Raw genomic sequence first — 15396 nt, 5'->3', positions numbered from 1 at the left:
CCTGGGATGTCAACAAAGGCCCTGGAGAGGCATGTGGTGCTGAGGTGGATTCACTCCAGGGACTTGGGAGGAAGTCCTCAACCAGGCTGGTGGTGGTCACCAAAATGCAGGTCCAGTGACGTCAGAGGACAAACTGCTAAAGCAAGAAAGCCATTCCCAACCACCTGTGTATGTAACAAGGCTTCTCAGCACAGAGCTAAAAAATAAAATTTTTTAAATAAAAATAAAATGTATGTAAAACTTTGCCTCATCCTAAGAGATAGCCTGAACTACCCTGGCCGGGTGGCTCAGTTGGTTGGAGCATCGTCCCATGCACCAGAAGGCTGTGTGGGTTCCATCCCCAGTTGGGGTGCATGCAGAGGGCAACTGATCAATGTTTCTCTCTCACATCAATGTTTCTCTCTCTTCCCCTTCCTCTCTCTCTAAAATCGCTAAAAACATATCCTCAGGTGAGGATTAAATTAAATTCTTCAGCAGGGAGAAGCAGCAATTAGGAAAGAGAAAGGCCCATATAAGAAGGAAGGTGAGCGAGATCTAGCACATTCTCTCCTACAAACACTGCCCGTCAGTGAGGGCACAGGCCTGGTTGTGGGCTCACACAGGCCATGCTGGGGAGATGGGGAGAGACGAGGCACCCACGTCTACAATAGTCCCGACGATTCAAAGCAAACGTACAGCAGGTACTCACCGTCCGGGAGTCGGGGAGGGAGCAGCAGGCCCCTTCTGCCCAGTTCTGCCAGTGCCAGACATCCACCATGCCAGGCGTTGTCCGTCTCCTGGAAACTGAGAGCACACAGAATCGTGAGACCACAGCGCTTTCCGCCAGGCCCCGTGTGCAGAAGTCCACACCTGATGCCCAGAAGCCTCACCAAAGCCCACCTGGGAGTCTGAAACATCAGCAGATACAGGAAATACAATACTCTAATTTAACGGGAGAGCCCTCGGCTGCTGCCCTGGGAACCACAGCCCAGCTACAAAATCAGAGTTCATAGAAATGACAAAATAAAGGCAAAGTAGTACTTGAGTTTAAACTCAGGAGGACAAGAGAAGCTACACTAAGACTGCTGGACTGGAGAAAGACCCACACACCTGACCAGAGATGTGTCTTTTGGGAGAAAAAATGTCCAATGCATGCAGGAGGGGCTTCAGGAGGGAGGCTGTGAGTGCAGCGGCAAAGGGGAGGGAGGAAGGGGGAGTTCCATACAAAGGAGCTTTAACTGACCAGAGGGAAGGAGCAGGTAAAAGAGCTAGAGGCAGACAGCCATCCCTGGAGAAGGGGCCAGAGGAAAAGCTCCCAAATCCCGTCTCAGAGCTCCGTCCTCTCTCAACAGCAAGACACTCCACCGTGGCCACAACAATGGCCACCCCCTCAGTGGCCACCCGGGGACACCTCTGCGCCCAGCAGGGTCCCAGCACCATCAGCACGCCCATCACCACGCCACCAGAACAGAACTCCAGGAAGATGCCCTCAAACAAGCCAGCAGAACTGCCAGAAAAGACAGGGGAGTCTTGTTCCTCGTCCAGGGCCCCCCAGGCCCGACAAGAAGTGTACGTTTCTGCGGGAAGTGAGATGTCTCCACGAGAAGATACCCCGGCCACATGTGCACCATTATTCTGAAAAAGATGACCCACATCGGACATCCTGTTCCCTGCACTCCTGACATTGTCACCAAGCAGGCTCCAGGCGAAGTCAAGAAGAAACCGCTGAGGAGGAGCACGGGCTCTGAGGGACGCTCGAGGAGCGGCCTCGGTGACTCACACACACACACCTGAGCACCCAGAAGCGCTGACGGTGCCCTTTCCATACTCAGCGGCAATCCTAGGAGAAAAGCCACCAGCTAATGAGGGCAGGAGTGCAACCACTGGCCTAGCAAACAGCACCCGTTCTCCAAACACCTGCTTCTGAAACCAGGAATGACACTTAAGCATAAACCCCCGGGAGTAACTGCTCACTACGCCTGTCTCCAATGCATGCGCACACACCTGGGCGCACCTTGCTGCCTGGGCTCTGCCCTGCCTGACCTGCAGGCCCCAGGCTCACACCCGTGTCCAGGGCAGGCCATCTGCCACCAGACTTCCTGCAAGGCTGGGACAGGTGAAACACAACCACCACCACGTGTGACTGTTGACATTGAAATCCGGCAAAATTAAAAACTTACAATTCAGACCTCAGTGATACCAGCCTCTTTTTATAAGTCGCAATAGTCACAGGTGGCTCGTGGCTGCCCTAGAGGCAGATCCAGAACATTCCATCATCACGAATGCTCCCTGGGACAGTGCAGACCACAGGTTCTCTCTAAGAATACCTATGTACGTATGTTCAAGACTGACTTTTTTCCTTAAGGTTTACGAAATGTAACAAAACCTAAGCTGATAAAATATATCAGAAATACCGTGAGTTCTCAAATTCACTTCAAACAGAAAAAAAAACACATAACTCTGGGGCTCTGACAAGAAGCTCAATTAAAGAAAATGCAAAAGGTCAGAGAGAAAAGCCACCACTTCCCGCCAGAAGTGCATCTCCCTCTCCCCTCCCCACCCCCGTCCCGCACGTACCTGAAACAGTCCAGCACCGACCCCACCACGTCATCCGCCAGCTCCTGGGGAAGTCTGCCAGCCACCCTGCCAATTCTGGAAGAGAAGGGCCAGGCGTTCATCAGCACCGCCAGCCCATTGTGGGGGCACATGCCAGGCCAGGAGCCATCCAGCCACGTCCCCCTTCCAGAGAAGGGGAAGGAGAGGATGACCCAAAGCCAGAGGCACACACTGCACTCCACAGTCATCTGCCCCACAGGACTCCACAAGGCTGCCACAAACACACCTCTGTGCGCCTCTAAGGTCAGATGCAAAGGGTGGGCACGCAGCACCCAGCACCTGCAGACCCTCCCGCCTGGCGGGAGGCCCCGCTTCCACAGTGGGCACCAACCATAGGCTCCCGTCAGGCTACCTGATGTGGGACCAGCATCCCTGCATAGGCCCTGCCAGGCCAGGTCCTGGCCAAGCTCCCCAGGAAGGCCCCTCGCTGCCAGCCCATCCCAGTCCAACCGGATGTGACTTTGGACTCAGAGGTTGCCCTGTGCCCCCTGCAGCCTGAGTGCTCATGTATCTGGATGATCAGCACAGAAGCCCGGGGGAACCCCTCCCCCCCAGCATCCTCACTCCATGTTATGTTTCTCCACAACAGAGGGCTCATGGACGTCTTCACCTCTACTGTGTACTTGGTACCCCCAGTGCCCTCACCCCATGGTAGATTCTGCCTTGTGGGAGGCCTGGCCCTGCTGGGCGGTGCCTTCTGTGTAGGCGTAACAGAAGATGCCGGCCAGCCCCATCCTGTGGACCCCAGGATTAAATGGGGCCTCGAGTGTCTGTGGGGGGTGAGGAACACTGGCGGGTGGGACAGGCACACTGGCATATACTAATTCTGCCCATTCTAGACAAAAAAAAACAAGGAAATAAAGGAGCCTCAAGTCAACCTCAGTGATTATCTTTAAAATGAGGACACAAAACAACAAATGTAAATTAGAAAAACCCAAAAAAAAAAAAAAAAAAAAAAAAAGAAAAACCCCAGTTCCCAGACTCCACAGGAAGTGCTGAATTGGGTGAGGGGGTCTCGTTCACAAGCCGCCAGCCCCTATACCCAGCGCTCAGCGAGATGGCGTCACCTACCCTTTGGCCGCAGACCACCGCACGACCGTGTCCTTGTCCTTCAGCCCGACCAGCAGCTGCTCTACAGAAGACAGGAAGGAAGGTTCGTGAGCACCTGAGTCACTGCCTCACCTCCCAGCCTCAGGCACCCAGCCCTCACTCCACTGGGAGAGCACCATGGAGGGAATTGTGTTAATTCTAATGACAAGAAAAGCGCATTTCCTTCTCTGTTCTAACCATTTGAAGCCAACTTTTGCCATTGTGCCTCAGAAGCACATTCACCTGAGCAGCCCAGGCACAAAGCACCAGGAAAGCCAGAGTCAACAGTGACCTGAGCCAGTGAGCAAGGCCCCCAGAAACACACAGGAGCCATACGGGGACAGGGTCTTGAGGATGGGCCCGACTTTAGGAAAAGCCATGCAAAGGCCGGACGGAAGGAAGTTGGGATGGTGTCAGAGCCCTCACGGGAAGGGCCTTGCAAGCCCAGTGGGCGGAAACCTTGACGGAGGGCCCCAGGGAAGGCCTGCCATGGAGGAGGAACAGGAGCCTGTGCTGGCGGACGAGTTCTCTGTGATGGGCAGTCTGGGACCTTGGGGGTGCGATCGGGGAGGAGGTGAGACACTGTCCTTCAGCACAGGGAGCCTGGAGCAGTGAGAGCCAGAGTAGGAGCCCATCGGTGAGAGCCAGAGACTGACCAGGAGTCGGCAGAGGCTGGCCCTGCGTGTGGGGCCTGACCATGAGGCAGGGGTGGGGAAGCAGGCTCTGGTGATGACTCTGCCGCTGTGTTCAGCAGGAACTGCCACCTGGGGTGAGAGTGGGGCCGGTGGAGAGCTCTGTGAGGTGGGAGTGGGAGGCTGGGGCCAAGGAAGTTGAGCTCGGAGCTCCAGGTGAGGCCTGGGAGTCTGAGGTACACTGGGAGTGAGGTGGAAATGAAGGCAATAGTGGGAGAATCTCAGGGTCCAGGACCCCAATAGCCACAGGTATGGATGTTCTCATGGGGATGGGGCAGGACTGAAGGCCACATGCTCAATGGACAGACACAAAGAAGGTCATGTGACAATGGCACAAATGGGCAAGTGGGGGTGCAGCCAACAGACTGACCTCAGAGCCTCCACCAAAGCGCTGCAGGGAGCAAGTGGGGCCAGAGCCTCGTCTCCCCCCCACCCAGACAGCCGCCCCGGCTGCAGGCCACACACCTAGGACACTCTCCACCTCCTCGGGGACATCATAGCCCTCCTCGCTGTCCGGAGTCTCGACGTGCGCCCGGGCCTCCCTCTGGCTCTGGGTGCTGGCCTGCAGGTTAGCAGCCAAGGAGCGGCAGCCACGCTGGTACCTGCAGGGACCACACTTGACCTTAGGCCCACTGTCATAGCTCAGAGCCTAGCAAACAATCTTGACAATGGAAATCGACAACTGAGTGTCACTCGGGATCTGCACCGAGACCACCAGGAAAAGATGACTAATCGTAGCCACAGAATCAGACCCAAACTCCCAAAGACTCAGAGTCCTCAGTGCCGGCTGTCACATCTGCAGGTGGAAAGGCAGCCGGGCGGCCTTGGAACCGCCCGCAGGCCTCATCCTCACTCACAGGGGCAGCACCTGGCCACACATCCCACCTCCCAGCCCCACATCACCTGGCGCTCCAGCCAGTCCACTGCCCTCACCCACAGACACTGCCCTTCAGCACAGGGAGCCTGTCGATTCTGTCTGCCACCCACCAGCCTCCTCCCCAACCAGGAGAGGCCACTGGCACCATCTCCCGCGAGCACAGGCTGGTTCAGCTGTATGATTCTGCCCAGCTCTTGACTCTCTTGCTGCCTCAGTTTCCCCACCTATAAAATGCCCTACACAGAGGGCTGCAACAATGACGGATGAGAGGATGTGCACCAGGCACTCAGACCAGGGCCTTTCCTTCTGGAAGGTGGCAAGCACACAGGACCTGCCTCGAGGGTGGCTGGGAGAGGCCTGGAGCATTAAGAGTGCCAAAGTCAAGTTACAGAATGAATGCTGGGGGCTGCAGCCTTAGGTCAACTCCAGAACCCAGGACTCGAACACCAGCTCCAACACTCAACTGTGGCCTTGAATAAGTCTCTTTCTGGATCTCGGTTCCCAACATAGCAGGCAGCTCTCTGGGTGGCCCACCTCCAAACAGTCACACAATCCCCTCCCTGGGGTCCCCCGGACCCAGTGACTGGCTTTTGTGGGGACATGGCTCTGAGATGAGCCATGAAGAGACCCTGGCCTGTGTCCCGCTGACCCTCCCGATCTAATAGCTGCCTTGAGGCCCCTGGGAGAAAACTGGGGGAGGAGCGCGCCTGCCCTAGCGTGGAGATGGCAGCAGCCCATCTACATCTTCAAGAAGTCTTGTGAGAGCCCCAGATAAGATGGCTCAGCAAAGCTACACCCAGACTCCTGACCTGCAGAAACGGTGATATTAAAAAGGCAATGTTTAAGCTGCTCAGTCTTAGGTTCTCTGTTATTCAGCTGTGATACTGTGATTTATAATATACAGGGTGGGAAAAAGTAGGTTTACAGCTGTGGGTATGTGAAACAGCTGTCTTTTGTTAACTTTTGTTTTTTTGTGTGTGTTTTTTTGTGTTTTTTTAATATATTTTATTGATTTTTTACAGAGAGGAAGGGAGAGGGATAGAGTTAGAAACATCGATGAGAGAGAAACATCAATCAGCCGCCTCCTGCACATCTCCCACTGGGATGTGCCCGCAACCAAGGTACATGCCCCCAACCGGAATCGAACCTGGGACCCTTCAGTCAGCAGGCCGACGCTTTATCCACTGAGCCAAACCAGTTAGGGCAACTTTTGTATTCTTTTCCATATTAACTGTAAACCTATTTTTTATGTGTTTTATGTGTGTTCCTTTCTTTTTTTTTTTTAATTTTTTTTTAACGTCTGAAGTTTTACATTTGTCTTCTTTTTCCCCAATTGACTCTCCCCCCATTCCCACCCCAGGCAAGCCCCCAGCGCCTCAGTGCCTGTGTCCACTGGATATGCTAATATGCATTCACACAGTGCTCTGGCTGCTCTCTAACCCCCTCCTCCCCTACCATTTGTCTCTGGATCTATTCTTGCTCATCAAATTATGTTGATCATTATATCCCACATATGCGTGGGATCATGTGATACTTATCTTTCTCCGACTGGCTTATTTCGCTTAGCATAATGCTCTCCAGTTCCATCCATGCTGTTGCAAATGGTAAAAGTTCCTTCTTTTTTATAGCGGCATAGTATTCCACTGTGGAGATGTACCATATTTTTTATGGTTTTTATTTGAGAAAGAGAAAGATTGATGTGAAAGAGAAATATCAACCGGCTGCCTCGTGCACACAGCCTATTGGGGATGGAGCCCCCAACCCTGACATGTGCCCTGACCAGGAATTGAACCAGCAACCTTGTGGTGCATGGACCCATGCTCAACCTACTAAGCAACACCAGCCAGGGCTGTAACCCTACGTTTGCCCTACCCAATGTATGGGGTTTTTGTCCATCTCTGGATTAAGCTGTCTTTTGTTATGCTAATGACGTGGTTTTTAGAAAGCCCCTAAGGAAGGGGGCTGGTTGCCAGGGGAACCAACCACGTGGTTTGGAGGGTTAGGAAGGGAAAGGGACTGGAGGTTGACTCACTCCCCATTGGCTAATGAGCTAATCAATTATGTCTGTGTAATGGGGCTTCCATAAAAGCCCAAAAGAATGGGGTGTGGAAAGCTTCCAGGTTGGTGAACAGGAGGTGGTGCTGGGAGGTGACACCTGGTGAGGCATGGAAGTGCCACCCGTCCCACAGCTGCCCTGTGCATCTCTTCACTTGGCTGTTCCTTTCAAAATCAGAAACACTCGAGAAGAAATGAAAGCAGAGGACACTCGACCAGTCAGTCTACTTCACCACCGCCACCAAGAACACAGAACACGGGCCCCGCCACGTGACGCTCAGGACACACACGGGCACGCCTTGGTCCACCAACCTCCACTTCGCCACCCTGGGTTTCAGGAAGGTCAGGCCCAGCCGCTGCACCAGCTTCACCCTGAGTTTCCGGAGCAGAGTCTGGTTGCTGTCAGGGATCCTGCAGCCGTCCAGGCACTTGAGAACAGTGGCAGCTGCAAACAACAGCACATGCGACTCAGTTTGGTGGAAGGATTTTACCCACCCGCTTCCAATGTGCAACATCTGTGTTGGACATCTACAGCATTTAAATCGCATCTACAGGACCCCCCGAAGGCAGCGATGGCCTCAGTTCACAATGAACCCCAAGCCCCGTGTCATGAAGACCCCTTCATCCCACGTCATTGACCAAGTGCATCGAGAGTGAACCTGCTCAACTTTCTCCGGTGACGTAGCAGATCCAGAGGTTGGGAGAAGAGAGCAGCCCAGGGGGAGGGAGAAGGCGCTCTTCTCCATGGAGAACAGCCTACGCTACAGACTACACAACATGACACACATGACTCTGGGGTCGCTGCTGTTTGCTGTTGTTTTACAGGGGAGCCAGCATCAGGCATGAGTGGTCACAGCAGCGGGGGTGAGGCTGCCTGCCAGGAGGTCTCCACGGGCAGGGAAATGCTGCCAGGGCCGCTGGGGGGAATGCGGTGGACCTCGGGGGAAGCTGAGGCCACGACGGTGATTGGAATGGCATCTCATGTGAGAGACGAGGAGGGCAGGGTTTCAAGACAAGTTGTAACAGCATCCGAGTAATTTCCTGAAAGGCCCAGTGTGCAGCCCTACCCGGGTGTGACTGACTGACTGAAAACAGACCCCTGCTCTGTGTACACAAGTCCACGGAGGACAGACAACATGTGACGATGTTGGGCAATCACTGCTCATTTTCTCAGGTGTGATAATGATACCAGGTTATGTCTTTGAAAGAGTCTCTGTTAGGGACACAGATGCAGAGAGGCAGCAGGGGGTGGGTGAGGAGCAGCAGCAGTCTGAAGCCTCGATAGGAACGTAGGGTTCACTGGACCATCATTCTCTCTGACTGTACACGTGCTACAAAGTGTCCACAATGAAAGCTCCTTTTAGAAAATAGACTCTACTAGTCAAAGCTGATTCCTATATCTTCTAGAACACAGAAATCCCTCTGCGACCAGGTAGCACACCTCTCTGCAGCCTTATTTTTATAAGTTGAAGTTCTATATAAAATTAAGAGAATGAAGAAAAAGCACAAAAGTTGTGGCCATATCTACAGGAAGAACACAGCTGTGACTGGGACCCCAGGAAGTGAGCCAAGTCACTGGAATCCAGACTCAGCGTCAGGAGCCCTGACCTCCTGGAAAAAGCCCAAAAGTCAGCTTATCCCCCCAGCGGCCCCCCCACACACAAAGCAAAAAACTACAAACCAGGACAGTGTCCTGCTACAGCATGTGATAGATTGCTGCACCTGCAAATAACACATTAAACAGATAAACTCCCATGGCAAACACACCCTCTTAAAAATGAGCCTTACCGTAGGGTAAACAGTCATCACGTTTTCCATGCTTAAATATTTGTGCCTAAGAAAAAAAGAAGTTCTATTAAAATGTTGCAGATTCATTTACAAATTTTTAAAAAATCAAGACAATCCTCTGCTCCTTCCATAATTTCTCCTCTGGCCACTCACCACCGAAAAGCAAGAGCGCAGTTTCTGAACTGATGAGAGGAGGAGTTACAGAGACGGGAGGAGAAAGCCTCCGCAAGGGCATCGTCAACAGGGTGCGGTCACTGACGGGGGCTTCATCGGGACACGTGCCCGCACTGAAGTTATCAGGAAGAGAGTAAGGCGCCTCACTAGGCTTCTATGAGTACCTGTGCATAAAGGTACCCAAGGACACAAGCTGAGGTCCAAGTGTCTCACACAGAGGTAGGACCCAAGGACTTGTGTCTGACCTCTCACCCATTCTCAGTCAATAAAGGCCTCTGGCATCGGGAGCAGAGACAAGACACCCCCGGGGCCCAGGCCTACCAGCCTTTCCACAGAATCCACACACACAACGGCTGCTGTTTTAAACCACAGGCTTGGGGGTGACATTATGAATTCCCTACTTAGGGACCATGTGAGGGACTGAAATGTCACCCTGCAGGCAAGGGGGCTACTGCCTAATCCTGGACACAGTGACACCATTACATTCTAATTGGACAGACTGACACTGCGCAGTAAGGAGGGCACGTGGAAGGGGATGAAACTAAATGTGAGGCCTTTCCAGGAAAGCTCACGAGAGGCCTGAAGTAGGACATAAAGTGTGCAGGGAAGGACGGGCAGATGCCCGATGGTTAGGGGAGAACTGACAGCACTGACTCCTGCTAAAGCACCTCTGGTCTCACTCACTAAGCAAGAATCTTAAATGCTCTGAAATGCAAAACGCTCTCACAGGTGAACTTTCTGTCTCTCTTTTAATCCTCAACCGAGGATATGTTTTTATTGATTTTGAGAGAGGGGGGAAGGGCGAGAAAGAAAGGGTGGGGGGGAGAGAGATCGATGTGAGAAACATTGATTGATCTGTTGCTTCCTGAACGTGCCCTGACCAGGAATCGAACCCGCTTTTTTTTTTTTTTGGTGTACAGAATGACGCTCAAACCAACTGAGCCAGCCACCCACCCAGAGCTAAACGTTCTTTATTTGCCAAATTCCTGACATGAACAGAACAGGAGGGCAGAAAGGATGAAAAAGGAGGAACAAAAAATCAATTAGGACAAGGACTTTGTTTTTGTTTGTGGGTGTTTTTCACCTAAAAATGGGGCCATCATCACTACCCTTCACCTGAGAGTGCTCCGAGACTGTGAGCCTAGCACCAGGAGGAAGCGGTCGGACAGAAGGCACCAGACTGAGCCGCCTGCAGAAAGCACGCCCGCCAGAGGCCAGGGGCTGTGAGAGGACGCAGCAGCAACACACAGCTGAGAAATGCCCGCACATCTGTTGTGTTTAGAAACCAGCACAGCTCAGGTGCAAACAGCATGAGTTTCCTGGTGATCATTCTAAACCACCACCCCTTTTGATTGCTACCCTCCCGCTTCCCCTCCCCGGGGCATGTTCGCCGGCGGGTGAATCACAGTGTCAGCGGCTCAGGAGCAGGTCCATCCAGCTGCCAAGCAGGAGATGCTGGTCCGAGGTTCCCTGAAGCACCATCAAGTCAAGGCCAAGAAAAGCAGCTCCACCCCAGGCCCAGGGAGAAAGGGCCCACAGCACATAGCTCATGGCGCCCGTGAGTTCTCCTGAGGCGTGCACACTGGACCCTGCTGGGCACCTGACTGCCCTGTCCCTGGTCCCTCAGGAAGAGCCCAAAGCAGACAGGACAGAGCTTGGGCAGGGGGGCTCCTGAGCCTCCTGTGCCTCACCCCAAAGCTGAGCGGTGGCACCATGCCCTGTTGTGACACACACAGAGGACGAAACAAACAGGAAGGACCGTCAGCACCCACAGCCACCAGCTCCAGGCCGGACGCCTTTTCAGGCATGGCCCATGGTCCTCACCTGTGGGAAGAGCCCACCCAGGGCCACACCTTCCCAGCAGGGCAGCAAGGCTGAACGGGGGCCTCGTCCTTTACTAACAGCCAAAGCACTTTACACAGGATCCCGGCACTCCCGCCCGAGGCCCCTCCAGCTGTTCCAGGAGAGAACCTTCCACTACCACCCACTGCAGCCTGAGCTCTGCTGACTTAACAAAATGAAAGCGAGGGGCATCTCAAAGGGCCCCGCAACGCCTCCCCAAGAAATAACAGCAGACTAACACTGGACAGAGAGCACAGAGCCATGGGGCAGCCAGTGAGCACCAAGCCTGGAAAGGAGGGGAGAGCCTCACCGCACAGCCCAGCCCACCCCAGCACAGCCGGGACCCAGCATCCTGGTTTGTGGCAGGGCTGGGGAGGAGGGAGAAGACAGAAAGCAAACAACTTTGAACACATGGGTGAAGCAGAGGTGCACAGGACCAAGGGAAGAAACAAAGAACTGAGGGTCAAGGGTGAATCGGGAGAAACGTCAGCGGCCCACGGACAGGGCCTGAGGGACACCTGCATTAGGGTCAGGGGAGGTCAGCAGGAACTATGCCCTTAAAAAGGCAGCCGCAGGCTGGTGGAAGCGGCATGGCGCCCCCAGGGCCTGCAGAGGAGGCCATGGGCCAGGAACAGGGGACACCAGCCACCAGGAGCACATAGAGGTATGTGCTCCCCCATCAGAGAGGCCCCTTGCCCTCCAAGCCTGGGCCCGGCCAGGCTGCCTGTGAGCAGACACCTGTCCAGCAGGACACGTAGCCTCAGTACACAGCAGGTGTACAAACCCAGCCTGCCAGTGAATTAAAGGCGTGCCCCACAGCACACAGGTTTCAACAAGACTCATGCCACCCCCGTGCTGCCTGCTCCACGAAGAATGCTGAGTTACATAAAATTAAAATAGAGTCAGAGCTGGCTGCTCTGCCTCTTTAATCCCACGAGGAAACTGAGGATACTTCCTTTCACCCAAATTCTACATTTGCAAATATTCAAATGGTTCTCAGCACATTCTCCTTCACCCAGAACCCTGCCCCAGGCTAGTGTTGTGACAAAGAAGCCCAATTTGGACAATTGGTCCTCTGGCCAAACTGAACCTTAAAGGAAACCACTGGGTGCTATTCTCCAAGGAACACTAAAAGGAATCAAAGCAGCCATGAGAACTGTTTTGGATAATCGAGTGGCTTCTTTTTATCTTCAAAGAACCGACAGACAGTAATTAGCCTTCACACCACCCTCTGAGCTAAGAGGTTTGTTATTTCTCTTCTGCAGGTGGGTGTGGAGCAAGGCCCTCACCTCTGCCTGGGGTCACTGGTGTTGCTACAGAGTCTCCAGGCTCCAGACTGGCCCACTTACATCAGACTCCTCGGGGCAGCAAAGTGCCCAGGGCAGAGCCACTGGAGGCTGGAGCTGGGCGGTCCAGGCTCTGGGGCAGCTGCTCCCACCTGGGCAGAGGCGATGGCACTGCCCCTCAGTGCACTGGGGAGGCTGCAGGTGCTTTCGGCCTGTTGCTCACCAGGCTTTCTATGTGGTTGTTTGCTACTGTTTCCCCTTTAACAAGAGGTAGCCTCTTGTCAATGATAAACAAACTCCTTGTGAAGGGGAGATGCAATCCTAACAGCTGGTGAACAGGAGAGCAGTCTGCGGCCCCAGATGGCGGCAGCAGCACTTCGCCTGGGAAGACCCTGGCTTTGGCAGTAGGCGTTCCCGCTCCCTCCCAGCCCTTGCAGGATGCAGACAGAATCTCCCATCAGCAGTGCAAGCCGAGATGGCAGCACCTCCACCGAGTGAGCCTGGCCACAGCAGAGCCAAGTGACAGCCATTCTCGGTTTGTTTGTTTTTTGTTTTGTTTTGTTTTTTAATATATTTTATTGATTTTTTACAGAGAGGAAGGGAGAGAGATAGAGAGTTAGAAACATCAATGGGAGAGAAACATCGATCAGCTGCCTCCTGCACACCTCCTACTGGGGATGTGCCCGCAACCCAGGTACATGCCCTTGACCGGAATCGAACCTGGGACCTTTCAGTCCGCAGGCCGACGCTCTATCCACTGAGCCAAACCGGTTTCGGCCATGCTCGGTTTTAACATTTGTTTTCCTCCCTCGAATTTCCTCAGCTGGCATTAACCTAACGTTTCGATCGGGACTAAACCGAAGGTGCTTTAAAAGCTGGAGCAAAGGGCCTTGCAGTGCAATCAGGTTGCCAAACACTTGTTTCCCTCCCACAGGAGTTAAAAATCATCGCTGCAAGAGGCATGTGCTTCAAGGGAAATACAAGTTAACTCCTAGTTTCGATGGTACTTGTTACGAGTCCACCTGTTTCGCCTAACCCACACTAATGAACAGGTGGATACAAACGAAGCCAAGTGCATCAAAGGGAGCAGCTGAAATCCTGAAGCACAACACGCCTGCGAGTTTCATCATGCACAGCAGACGCCCGGCCTCTGCGGTTCAGGTCTGACGAGCTCATGGCGAAACCGCTCTCTCGCCCCGGAGAGCTCTGCGCTCGGCTTGGCTTCCTCATGCCCGGGTGGCAGCAACAGCAATTAGACCAAATTGCTCCTTCAATTAAAGAAAAGGAAACAGGACACAACCCAGAAAGACCCTAGACTTCCCCAAGGGGATGTGCCTGCCCTGCGGCCACTGCATCCGGCAGTTTCATGCGTTCACTTCCCAGGAACTCCACGGCTGCGTCAGGCAATTGCTCACTCTCTCCAGCAGCTCGCCTCTCAGATTGCCGAGGTGCGGCCCACACGCCACCCAGTGCCCTGCCTGGGGAGGGGGCACACCTTCCTCATCCTTTGCCCACACAGGGGTGGGGGCAGAAGGCTGAGCTTCTTTAAGCCTTGAGGACGTCCTTTTATTCCTCAGGGACAGGAAACAGAGGACTTCCCTGCGCCTAAGTACGGAGCTCCGAGAGCCAAACAAAGCGCACTCCCCACGCCTGGCTGGGGGGCCATGGGGAGAATGCCAGCCCTCCCAGAGCTGGAAGCAGGCTTGGTATTGCTGTTTAATGCCCAGGCCTGCCATTTGAGAATTAAAAAAAAACAGAAAATGGGGGAACACTCTTGATGATCAACAAAAATGTGAGAAAAAAGAAACCTGTGGACAAAGCAACTGCAGAAGTAGACAGAGTGGCCCCAGGACCTTCTCGAGCCAAGGAATATGCTTCAAGGGAAATAAACCTCCACTCCGAGTTTTCACAGTACTTGTCACAAGTTCACCTTTTCACCGAACCTACACTAATGATCAGGTGGGTAAAATAAAGCCGGAGCCAGGGACGAGGAAGCCATTGGGGCATTCTCACGGGGGCTGAGCACACAGGTCCCCCACCCCCACCCTCGCTGCCTGGCACAGGGAACCTGTCTCCCTGCCTGCAGGTGCCTAGGGCGGTGCCACACTCCCCTGCAGGCCACAGTGGACTGACTGACAGGCTACACTTTGTCAGACCTTCCATGGTTTTTCCATGACCTAACACTTCTTAATGTGACTCATGCAAAAAAATTAGGACTCCACTTATACCCAAACCTTCAAATAAACCCTCTCAACCCCATCCACCCTCCTTCACCAGAATTATCTCCAACATAAATGCATTGCCCCAGGATCCACGCCACAATGGTCCAGTGGGCACACGCCATGACCTGCACCACCCCTCCCTGCACTCCACACTGGGTGTCCTCCCAGGAGAGCCTCCCCCTGGCCAACTTCCATCACAGCAATTAAACAGAAAATCCCAGTAAAATCCTAACCACCACCACCCCCAAGGAGGCTGGAATGAGAGCTGCCTGTGACACAGGCAGTGTATCCGCCCAAGAAGAACACCCGTGTTCATCCATACGACACATGTGCAGACAAAATTTTAAAGACCTCATGAACAAAAACATTTAAGTTATTACATTGTTTTTAGAAAACTATTCTTACCCACCCAAGAAAACTGAATATACATGCTCAAACACTTACATACTCAAGTTCAGGTTAGCATTAGCCACAACCACAAGAGCTAAGATGCCCAGAAGTGGACTATTATCTGGGCATGAGCAGGAACGAAGGCCTGAAGGCACCATGTGGAGGAGCCTGACGGCATCACATTAACTGAGAGGAGCCAGACACCAAGGGTGCAGCGTGTGCTTCCACTTGTGAGGCGTCCAGAATAAACGAACCATGGGGGGCTGAGGCAAGGTTGGGGGAGACTGCTGATGGGTGTGGAGTTTCCTTTAGGGGTGATGAGAATATTCTGGAATGATATGTATAGTTCAGTGGCTCTACCATCACCACAACAGTTTCTTTAAAGT

At 53.4% G+C, this 15396-nt stretch overlaps 1 protein-coding gene across 5 annotated transcripts in view; it reads right to left on the bottom strand.

Annotated features, from left to right (window-relative positions):
- TBCD (tubulin folding cofactor D) overlaps nt 1–15396 on the bottom strand; it is a 100795-nt gene that overhangs the window by 68465 nt on the left and 16934 nt on the right. For all 5 annotated transcript variants that reach the window (XR_004966774.1, XM_036303629.1, XM_036303626.1 and 2 more), the window contains 6 exons: nt 9097–9142; nt 7621–7753; nt 4842–4978; nt 3667–3727; nt 2557–2631; nt 689–783 (listed from right to left, as the gene is read on the bottom strand). Coding sequence is in view for 4 of the 5 variants with exons in the window: in XM_036303629.1 (XP_036159522.1) it covers nt 689–783; nt 2557–2631; nt 3667–3727; nt 4842–4978; nt 7621–7753; nt 9097–9142 (547 nt within the window). In the remaining variant the exon portion in view is untranslated. The remainder of the gene's footprint in view (nt 1–688; nt 784–2556; nt 2632–3666; nt 3728–4841; nt 4979–7620; nt 7754–9096; nt 9143–15396) is intronic.

Source organism: Myotis myotis, unplaced genomic scaffold (genome assembly GCF_014108235.1).
Source record: "Myotis myotis isolate mMyoMyo1 unplaced genomic scaffold, mMyoMyo1.p scaffold_m19_p_38, whole genome shotgun sequence".
Taxonomy (NCBI): Eukaryota; Metazoa; Chordata; class Mammalia; order Chiroptera; family Vespertilionidae; genus Myotis; species Myotis myotis.
This window is presented reverse-complemented; position numbering and strand designations above follow the sequence as displayed.